The following is an 11,999-nucleotide window of genomic DNA, read 5'->3' on the forward strand; positions in this document are numbered from 1 at the left end:
AACGATGACCAAGTGAGTGCAACTAAGGGTACGTCCACATTGAGATTTTGTCTGAATATTCCGGGTGGAGCCAGTGGTTTTTCAATGAGTGTCATCCGTTGCTGGATGAATAACAACGGAGATTAGTTGAAATTGTCCAACAAAAAACTCCAACAAAGACAATACATCCACATTTGTACGTATGCAACTCGTCCGGAATAAAAGCAGGGATGAGTTGTACTTTCAAAAGACGAAAACGGACAATGATGTACGTCAACTACTATTTTATCCGTGTGATGCACCTCAGTGTGCCGTTCCCTAAAGAGACTTGACTGTCATCCCTTAACTCGAACCCTGACCCTTACCTTAAAGGACAATCTGGGATTGACACCTCTGTTTTTGGACTTTTCGATTAATGTCTGGTGTTGTTATTGTGGGTGTTTGTAACAGAGCATATGCAGAAAGTTTTTTTTGTTGTCACAGTATGATAATGTGTGTGTGTGTGTGTGTGTGTGTGTGTGTGTGTGTGTGTGTGTGTGTGTGTGTGTGTGTGTGTGTGTGTGTGTGTGTGTGTGTGTGTGTGTGTGTGTGTGTGTGTGTGTGTGTGTGTGTGTGTGTGTGTGTGTGTGTGTGTGTGTGTGTGTGTGTGTGTGTGTGTGTGTGTGTGTGTGTGTTTAGTGTGTGTGTGTGTGTGTGTGTGTTTAGTGTGACGGGAGGCCTATCCCCCTCCCCAGCCTGCAGGGCATAGCTGTCCTGAACATCCCCAGCTATGCAGGTGGCACCAACTTCTGGGGCGGGACTAAAGAGGATGATGTAAGTGTCATCAAAACCCTCTCTTTTTGAGATATGCTCCCTTTTTGATGTCAACTGTTAAATAGAGGAGATGGGATAAAGAAGGATTTTTAAGCCTTGAGACATGGATTGTGTATGTGTGCCATTGTGTATGGATCCCCATTAGCTGCTGCCTAGCAAAATTAAGCCAGTTATATAATTTTAAAACCATTATGAACTGACAACTGTGTGTGTATCTCTTCAAAATCCCCCCTGTTCTTATAAGGTGTATTTTTAAAAAAAAACTGATTTCACTGCCTGCATCAGTTACTTGATGTGGAATAGAATTCCATGTATTCATGGCTCTATGTAGTACTGTGCGCATCCCGTAGTCTGTTCTGGACTTGGAGACTGTGAAGAGACCTCTGGTGGCATGTCTTGCTGGGAATGTATGGGTGTCTGAGCCATGTGCTAGTCGTTTAAACAGACAGCTCGGTGTATTCAACATGTCAATACCTCTCACAAATAGTAGTGATGAAGTCAATCTCTCCTCTACTTTGAGCCAGGAGAGATTGACATGTACTGTATATTATTAATGTAAGCTCTGTGTGTACATTTAAGGGCCATTGGCCACATGGTGAATTAGGATGGAGGCCTGTATCTTTGTAGTGACTGGGTGTATTGATACAGCATCCAAAGTTTAAAAAAATAATGTTTTTACCCATCTACCAGTAGGTGCCCTTCTTTGCGAGGCATTGGAAAACCTCCCTTGGCTTTGTGGTTAAATCTGTGTTTGAAATTCACTGCTTGACTGAGGGACTTTACAAATAATGAATTGTATGTTAGGGATACGGAGATAAGGTAGTCATTAAAAAATCATGTTATATACTATTATTGCACACAGTGTGAACATATTTAGGCTTGCCATAACAAAGGGGTTGAATACTTGATTTAAGACATTTCAGCTTTTCGTTTTGTATTAATTTGTATCAATTTAATCCATTTCAAATTCAGGCTGTGACACAACAAAACATGGAAAAATATAAGGGGTGTGAATACTTTCTGAAGGCACTGTATATGTGAGAAGTGTTGCCACTCGACCACAGCTCTTCACAACATATGTGGCTTATACTGAGTGTACAAAACATAAGAAACAAATGCTCTTTCCATGATATAGACTAACCAGGTGTATCCAGGTGAAAACTTTAATTTAATCAGTGTAGGTGAAGAGGGGAGACAGGTTAAAGAAGGATTTGAGACAAATGAGACATGGATTGTGTATGTGTGCCATTCAGAAGGTGAATGGACAAGACAAAAGATTTGTCTTTGAACGGGGTATTGTAGCAGGGTTAGGATTAGTGCACCAGTTTGAGTGTGTCAAGAACTGCAACGCTGCCTGGTTTTTCACGCTCAACAGTTTCCTGTGTGTATCAAGAATGGTCCACCACCCAAAGAACATCCAGCCAGCTTGACACAACCGTATGAAGCATTGGAATCAACATGCGCCAGCATCCGTGTGGAACGCTTTCAACACCTTGTAGAGTTATTGCCCTGACGAATTGAGCCTGTTCTGAGGGCAAAAGGGGGAGCAACTAAATATTAGGAAGGTGTTCCAAATGTTTTGTACACTCAGTGTATTAAAAAATGACATGTCCTCGTCCCTGCAGACGTTCACGGCGCCATCCTTTGACGATAAGATCCTGGAGGTGGTGGCGGTGTTTGGCAGCATTCAAATGGCTGTGTCCAGAGTCATCAACCTGCAGCACCACCGTATCGCACAGGTAGCACACACACACACATTGCAGACTCTGTCAATATACAGAGGACTGTGTCTGCATCCCAAATGGGCCCTGGCACCCTATTCCCGGGACCCTGGCATCCTATTCCTGTGATGCAGACTATGTCCCAAATGGCACCCTATTCCCTTTTGGGACCAGGGCCCAACAGTAGTGCACTATATACTGCAATTTGGGACACAGCCTGTGTCACAGGCTAACCTGACGCACCACCCACAACATTGCTTAGGTGAGGCATCCAGACAGAGTTGTCAGCTAGAGACATACATTTCCTTGAAACAGGTCAGCAGCATTGGCTCAATGGACAGAAGAGGTGGCTGTCTGTCCAAGTTTTCATGCGTCATAATACACCATGAAAGCTGGGATTGACCTTTGGAGTCACTTGGCTAATGCTTATCTGACAAACAACCGTTAGTTGTGCCGCTCTGCTCTGCTCTGCTCTGCTTGTCACACGTGTATAATGTTACAGTTCTTTTCAATCACTTTGGTGCAATTAAGGACACATCGAAACAGACTAAGCACATTTTCAATTTACTGAGTACAACAAACACATTTACAAAGGCACCTTTTCACTACACCAAATCACTTTCAACGTGTATACATATTCAATCTAAGTATCTGTTTTTAAAAAGCAATATTCACATCACTTTTGATATGATTTCTTGTCTATAATGTTTTTTTCAATCACTTAAATGGTTTATCTTTCAGTTGTAAGTGGTATAATTTCTGTTTACCAATCTCTAAACTGATAACACTTGTGATAACACTTGTAACGTCCCCTATCATTATGGGTAGATCCTTTTGATTGTGCATTCATTGGGGTTTCATACATCTTTCACCCATGAGTCATTCGTGCAAAATCTGAAGTTTTCCGTGAAATAGCATGATTTACCACGTTTTGAAATCTCCCAATATCAACTTTGGTATTTGGTATTTTATTAGGATCCCCATTATCTGTTGCAAAAGCAGCAGCTACTCTTCCTGGGGTCCACACAAAACATAATACAGAATGACAAAATACAGAACATCATTAGACCTTACACTCATTCTTCCCATACCCATTAACTCCACATCTATAACAGGGAGCTATTTTCTTACGCTGAGATATTCTCTATAGCTCTGCTAACCACTCGCACGTCTGCGAGGGCAAGCAAAATCATATCTGTCCCCCATCGTAATGTATTTTCTGATGATAGAATGTTAATTAACATCAAAACACTGGTAAGTTAAGCTTCTTGTTATGGTTTTATGTGAATGTTCCAATTCATTATTGCCTCCCTTAATCGTTTATTTTATTTATCCTGTTTATCGGGTAATGTTGCCCTACATTATCCAGTTTGCTCTTTTATATTCAAGCCGAATTGGTAGAATTAACGTGCGCTTCTTTCAGCGACTCTATGGCTTTATTAAATTTCGCTATCTCCATATTCCAGGGCGAAACAGTCCGTTTGTTTCCATGCCACTATTTATTTATTTTTCCTAAACACTCCCTTTTATTAACTTATTTCCCAAGGTAGGGCTACCCACTTTCCCAGATAATAATTAATTAGCTACAGCACTTAATACCTCCTATTAAAGCCTACTCTATAATGTCTGCAACTGTATTACTGAATACTACAGAAGACTTAATGTCTTATTCTAGTACAGTACCTCAAATATCACTGTGCGTTTATCCCATTCACAAATATCATTATTATTTATACTCTGCATAGGGGTTACATTATGTTCTATTCATTTTATCAGTACTTATTCTATTACTTTCACTTTATTCAGTGTATTAAATCCTATTTAATACCTTTTTTTTATTTTAATTCAGCTATTTATAATATCTACACTTTTTATTTATTGGTTCTTACTTATTATATTCTATTCTACTGTTTCTTATTGTTTATATTCCTAATTTATCCTATCTTGTATATTTTTTAATTCTTTCTTCCTACTTCACATCCGTTATATACTATCCGTGCCTTGTTTAATACCTCTTTTCAACACCTATTGTATTTTTTACAATGGTCGTTCAACACATTATCACTTCAATGTTTTATCCTTATTTTGACCTTCTTTTGCCCAATGTTTATCAATTTCGTTCCCTTTGTCTAGCGATAGTTAAGAGTGCCTCCTCTTAATTTATTACCCTGCCTGTCACAGAAAGACTCCGCCGTCCGTCCTCTGGACATCCTCTGGCACGACACACACACTACCTGTTCTTCTTCCTTTTACCACAGAGAATTCTCATTCATGTGTTTTTTTTCCATTCATTCAGTTTCTTTATTCACATTTGTTCACACACACCCTTCGTTTTACCTAAAACGATCTATAGTTTCTAAACTTAATTCACATCCTCAACATAAGCCAGAAACGTTCTATAGGATTTATTCTGCAGTTGAAGCCAGCCAAATCCGGGTCAGAGTTCTTCCGCTCCCTATCTATTCACCCAAGCAGTCCCTCTCTCTCTTCTAAAGGCGGTAACCGTGAATACACCACCCAAGCAGACCCCTTTTCTAATCTCTTTTAAAGGGCGGTATTCGTGGATTTTTCTAACTACTTATTTATGCAGATCTCTATTATTTTAGAGCTGTATTCATAAGTAACCTGTCCATTCAGTCCTTCTACTAACTTTATTGAAGCAGTATTACAGGATTTTTTAAACTACTTATTGATTTGTTTTGACCATACGGGCAGACAGCAGCAGCCCCACACCGGGCCAAGCAGCTCAGCCAGAGAGCGCGAACAGCCGCACTAGTCAGCCCACACAATGGCTCAAAGAGAGGGGCAGTGCGAATCATATACACTCGACACAAGTCGCCCGCTCAGGTTGATTGGGCTGTGTTTACGCACATCCCAAAACAGATCCTGAGACAGTCGAGCCCGGCCAAGCAGAATCAGACGGAGCAACTCCCCCAATCAACCCAGATACGTGGGTCCGTTCGAACGGTCCGACCAGAACGAGTGCAAGCCCTCTCCGCTAAACGCCTGACTCCAGCAAGGTCTACCCGTCTCCCCATACTTAGTCCTTACAAATGCAAATATATATTTAACAACCCCCAAAATCACACATGCATGCAATTGATTGAATTCAAAAGTTCTTAGCATTCTACTGGGTTTAGGAAATTTAAAGAGAGACCTACGTGACGCCCCTCTCGCTGAGACAGGATCTCTGAAGCAATCTACAAACATTTTAACTATGTAAGAACATGCTTACCTTTTTATAGTTAGGCGGCCACCTTTGTTTGCAAGATTGTCCAAAGAAACCGTCATCAGCCCGGAACGTCACTCCGTGGTCCCTGTCTCTCCTGGCAAGCTCGCCAAGTTCTGTCGTGGAGGATCGTTACAAAATATAACACAAGAACTTGTGAATTCAATATAGGCTTTTAATACAAACATATCAGAAGCCTAGATGGTCCGCGGAACACACCCTTTTCCAGAGCACTGGCTCTGTATTTATTCACATACAACATATGAGTCCATCCCACATGCAAATGAAGTTACTTCCCTCAGTCCATCTGCCACCATTATATCCCAATCTGTGCATCCTGCTTGTTCACGCCCAATAACGCCCATATCTGCTTTTAGTTAAGTTATAATGGTGACAGGACCTCTTCATGTCACAAAAATAATATATGCCCATCTTATCCTATGGGCCCTTATGTTTAGCTTGGTGTGTTCTTTGGTATGTCTGTCCTTATTAGGACTAGTAGACTATGTCTCTTCTCTTCCTGTCCTAAAAATATGTCCTATGTCTATAGTCCATCCGTTGGTCATTTGGCTGACCCCCTCCTTTTTGTGTGTCCCTCTGACCTTGGTATGTCCAGCTGTCCTATGCTCTCATGGCCTTATTTTTTTTCCTGTCCTATACAATAGACAATGCATTTTACCAGAATGGCAAATGCACTCTAAGTGTATCTTCCTCTTGTGGTTCAGTATTATGTTTGACCCTATATGTACAGCTTGCTCCCACAGGGGCAGGACTCTTAGATACATTATTGGATGGTACCCGTGATTCGGCTATGCATAGCCAACTAGAGGGCTATATTATACGGTGCATTCGGAAAGTATTCAGACCCCTTGACTTTTTCCACATTATGTTACATTACAGCCTTATTCTAAAATTGATTAAATTAGTTGTTTTTTTCTCATCAATCTACACACAATAGCCCATAATGACAAAGCAAAAATAGGTTTTTAGCCATTTTTGCAAATGTATAAAAAAAAACTGAAATATAACATTTACATAAGTATTCAGACCCCTTACTCTGTACTTTGTTGAAGCACCTTTGGAAGCGATTACAGCCAAATCAAATTTTATTTGTCACATACACATGGTTGGCAGATGTTAATGCGAGTGTAGCGAAATGCTTGTGCTTCTAGTTCCGACAATGCAGTAATAACCAACGAGTAATCTAATCTAACAATTTCGCAACAACTACCTTATACACAGATGGGTTAGGGCAGTGTGGTCGCGATTGCGTCGTCTGTGGATCTAAGCAAATTGGAGTGCGTCTAGGGTGTCAGGTAGGGTGGAAGTGATATGGTCCTTGACTAGTCTCTCAAAGCACTTCATGATGACGGAAGTGAATGTTACGTGGCGGTAGTCATTTAGCTCCGTTACCTTAGCTTTCTTGGGAACAGGAACAATGGTGGCCCTCTTGAAGCATGTGGGAACAGCAGACTGGGATAAGGATTGATTGAATATGTCCGTAAACACACCAGCCAGCTGGTCTGCGCATGCTCTGAGGACACGGCTGGGGATGCTGTCTGGGCCCACAGCCTTGCGAGGGATAACACGTTTAAATGTTTTACTCACGTCGGCTGCAGTGAAGGAGAGTCCGCAGGTTTTGGTAGCGGGCCGTGTCAGTGGCACTGTACTGTCCTCAAAGGGAGCAAAGAAGTTGTTTAGTCTGTCTGGGAGCAAGACATCCTGGACCGCGACGGGGCTGGTTTCCTTTTTGTAGTCTGTGATTGACTGTAGACCCTGCCACATACCTCTTGTGTCTGAGCCGTTGAATTGCGACTCTACTGTGTCTTTATAGTGACTCTTAGCTTGTTTGATTGCCTTGCGGAGGGAATAGCTACACTGTTTGTATTCGGTCATGTTTCCGGTCACCTTGCCCTGGTTAAAAGCAGTGGTTCGCGCTTTCAGTTTCATGCTGCCATCAATCCACGGTTTCTGGTTAGGGAATGTTTTAATAGTTGCTGTGGGTACGACATCGCCGATGCACTTGCTAATAAACTCGCTCACCGAATCAGCAATCAGCTTATTCATCAATGTCGTTGTTTGTCGCAATGCGGAACATATCCCATTCCACGTTGTAGCGGTATTTATTAGAGAGGGGTAAAGAAAGATTTTGGTCGGGTGCCAGGCAGGTATTAATCATGACGAAAGGAAAAGAGTAGAATAGAGAGAGTACCACTACCAGACCCACACACATCAGCAGAAGAAACTGCCTAGAGTGTAGCCTGTTTACCAGATAGCCAGTGGAGAGAAAAGAGAATACACACCATATAAAACCCACATCACAGCACAGGGGTAACCCCAACAAGAATACCTCATACAATAATACTAATACTAATAATGGCAGAGCAATTTAAAACAGTCCTTAAAAAAAATCTAATTCAATAATATATTTCTACTACAGTAAGTGCAGATGCTGTGTTTTTTATTTTTAGAATACAGTACTGGGCTTACAGTAGTGCTGGACATTTGGTCACAGTTCACGCCTTGATGAGCCATTAAATTGGACAATAGCCAGCACAAACTCGCATAATAGTTAATTGGTGATTGAAACTAATTTGTGTGAGAGGTTGGTGTGTTTTTCAGGAAAAAAAATACATTCTTTAAACTGATGATAATCTCAAATAAAGGCCAGGATATAATATCAACAAGAGAATGTAACGAGTCACTTATGAATTGAAACGACCAGATTTGATTAAAACGAACAAATGTCGGCCTTTAACCGTCCAAATATTTCATACAATATTCTGCCTATATTTGTATTTTTTAAGGACTTGCATTAACAGATGTTTTAGTACAGTAGTATATACGCCTACATAGGATATACAACTACATAGGCTAATGTAAAAAGGCAATTTATTTTTTACACGTAATCTCAAACTGAACCGGTCAATTCAATTTTAATCATGACATTCATAATTGCATCTCTGCTCGACTTCAAATGCCCTCATTATTAAATGGAGTAGATGTGCTCAAAGATGCCTTCTGGTGGTTCGAACAAGCATTAACATCAAGCACTGTAACACACTGTACCGTACCACTGTATACTGCACGCTATATCGAAGTATGATGCAACTGTTAATTGAGGAACCACTAGTTAATTGTACTGGTAACAAGTGACAATAAAATCACACAAAAAGTATATTGGCCGCAGGGCCAGACGGATTACCAGGACGTGTACTGCGAGCATGCGCTGACCAACTGACATTTTCAACCTCTCCCTGTCCGAGTCTAATACCAACATGTTTTAAGCAGATCACCATAGTCTCTGTGCCCAATAACACAAAAGTAACCTGTCTAAATTACTACTGACCCGTAGCACTCACGTCTGTAGCCATAAAGTGCTTTGAAAGGCTGGTCATGGCTAACATCAACACCATTAACCCAGAGACCCAGAGAAAAAAATCCAGAAAATCACATTGTAGGATTTTTAATGAATTTATTTGCAAATTATGGTGGAAAATAAGTATTTGGTCAATAACAATACTTTGTTATATACCCTTTGTTGGCAATGACAGAGGTCAAACGTTTTCTGTAAGTCTTCACAAGGTTTTCACACACTGTTGCTGGTATTTTGGCCCATTCCTCCATGCAGATCTCCACGGACTTTCAACTCCCTCCAAAGATTTTCTATGGGGTTGAGATCTGGAGACTGGCTACGCCACTCCAGGACCTTGAAATGCTTCTTACGAAGCCACTTCTTCGTTGCCCGGGCGGTGTGTTTGGGATCATTGTCATGCTGAAAGAACCAGCAACGTTTCATCTTCAATGCCCTTGCTGATGGAAGGAGGTTTTCACTCAAAATCTCACGATACATGGCCCCATTCATTCTTTCCTTTACACGGATCAGTCGTCCTGGTCCCTTTGCAGAAAAACAGCCCCAAAGCATGATGTTTCTACCCCCATGCTTCACAGTAGGTATGGTGTTCTTTGGATGCAACTCAGCATTCTTTGTCCTCCAAACACGACGAGTTGAGTTTTTACCAAAAAGTTATATTTTGGTTTCATCTGACCATATGACATTCTCCCAATCTTCTTCTGGATCATCCAAATGCTCTCTAGCAAACTTCAGACGGGCCTGGACATGTACTGGCTTAAGCAGGGGGACACGTCTGGCACTGCAGGATTTGAGTCCCTGGGGGCGTAGTGAGTTACTGATGGTAGGCTTTGTTACTTTGGTCCCAGCTCTCTGCAAGTCATTCACTAGGTCCCCCCGTGTGGTTCTGGGATTTTTGCTCACCGTTCTTGTGATCATTTTGACCCCACGGGGTGAGATCTTGCGTGGAGCCCCAGATCGAGGGAGATTATCAGTGGTCTTGTATGTCTCCCATTTCCTAATAATTGCTCCCACAGTTGATTTCTTCAAACCAAGCTGCTTACCTATTGCAGATTCAGTCTTCCCAGCCTGGTGCAGGTCTACAATTTTGTTTCTGGAGTCCTTTGACAGCTCTTTGGTCTTGGCCATAGTGGAGTTTGGAGTGTGACTGTTTGAGGTTGTGGACAGGTGTCTTTTATACTGATAACAAGTTCAAACAGGTGTCATTAATACATGTAATGAGTGGAGGACAGAGCAGCTTCTTAAAGAAGAAGTCTGTGAGAGCCAGAAATCTTGCTTGTTTGTAGGTGACCAAATACTTATTTTCCACCATCGAACCAGAAACACATCGACAACAGCCACCCTCGAAGCATCGTTACCTATCCGCGGCCCTTGCAGACCAAGGGGAACAACTACTCTAAGTCTCAGAGCGAGTGATGTTTGAAACGCTATTAGCTAACTAGCTAGCCATTTCAGATCGGTTACACCAGCCTAATCCCGGGAGTTTATATGCTTGAAGTCAAACAGCTCAATGCTTGAAGCTGCTGGCAAAACGCACGAAAGTGCTGTTTGAATTAATGCTTACGAGCCTGCTGCTGCCTACCATCACTCAGTCAGACTGTTCTATCAAATATCAAATCATAGACTTAATTTTAACATAACACAGAAATACGAGCCTTTGATCATTAATATGGTCGAATCCGGAAACTATCATTTCGAAAACAAAACGTTTATTATTTCAGTGAAATACGGAACCTTTACGTATTTCATCTAACGGGTGGCATCCATAAGTCTAAATATTGCTGTTACATTGTACAACCTTCAATGTTATGTCATAATTACGTAAAATTCTGGCAAATTAGGCGGCCCAAACTGTTGCATATACCCTGACTCTGCGTGCAATGAACGCAAGAGAAGTGACAATTTCACCTGGTTAATATTGCCTGCTAACCTGGATTTCTTTTAGCTAAATATGCAGGTTTAGAAATATATACTTCTGTGTATTGATTTTAAGAAAGACGTTGATGTTTATGGTTGGGTAAAGTCATGCAACGATTGTGCTTTTTTCACAAATGCGCTTTTGTTAAATCATCCCCTGCTTGGCGAAGTTGGCTGTCTTTGTTAGGAAGAAATAGTCTTTACACAGTTCACAACGAGCCAGACGGCCCAAACTGCTGCATATACCTTGACTCTGTTTCTAGAGAAGTGACACAATTTCCATAGTTAAAAGAAATTCATGTTAGCAGGCAATATTAACTAAATATGCAGGTTTAAAAATATATACTTGTGTATTGATTTTAAGAAAGGCATTGATGTTTATGGTTAGGTACACATTGGAGCAACGACAGTGCTTTTTCGCGGATGCGCACTGCATCGCAGGACACGCTAGGTAAACTAGTAATATCATCAACCATCATCAACCATGTTTAGTCAACTAGTGATTATGATTGATTGATTGATTGTTTTTTTATAAGATAAGTTTAAAGCTAGCTAGCAACTTACCTTGGCTTCTTACTGCATTTGCGTAACAGGCAGGCTCCTCGTCGAGTGCAATGAGAGGCAGGTGGTTAGAGGGTTGGACTAGTTAACTGTAAAGTTGCAAGATTGAATCCCCGAGCTGCCAAGGTAAAAATCTGTCGTTCTGCCCCTGAACAAGGCAGTTAACCCACCTGACATGCCTAGTTAAATAAAGGTCTAAAACATTGTTTAAAAAAATCGGTGTCCCAAAATACCAATTTCCGATTGTTATGAAAACTTAAAATCGTCCCTAATTAATCGGCCATTACGATTAATCGGTCGACCTCTAACAGAGGGTAATGTGTATGGCCCAGTACATCACTGGCGCCAAGCTTCCTGCCATCCAGGACCTCTGTGGCAGTTTCAGAGGAAGGCCCTAAAAATTGTC

At 41.3% G+C, this 11,999-nt stretch overlaps 1 protein-coding gene across 1 annotated transcript in view; it reads left to right on the forward strand.

Moving 5' to 3' along the window:
• Positions 1 to 6,479, forward strand: part of LOC110507042 (diacylglycerol kinase delta-like) — a 25,544-nt gene extending 19,065 nt beyond the window's left edge. Inside the window, 3 exon segments of the mRNA XM_090223441.1 lie at positions 685 to 792; positions 2,418 to 2,531; positions 6,468 to 6,479. Of these exon segments, the coding sequence (XP_090079567.1) occupies positions 685 to 792; positions 2,418 to 2,531; positions 6,468 to 6,479 (234 nt within the window).
• The last annotated feature ends 5,520 nt before the right edge of the window (positions 6,480 to 11,999 follow it).

The sequence above is a fragment of the Oncorhynchus mykiss genome, chromosome 27, assembly GCF_057628025.1.
Source record: "Oncorhynchus mykiss isolate SJ-2025 chromosome 27, ASM5762802v1, whole genome shotgun sequence".
Taxonomy (NCBI): Eukaryota; Metazoa; Chordata; class Actinopteri; order Salmoniformes; family Salmonidae; genus Oncorhynchus; species Oncorhynchus mykiss.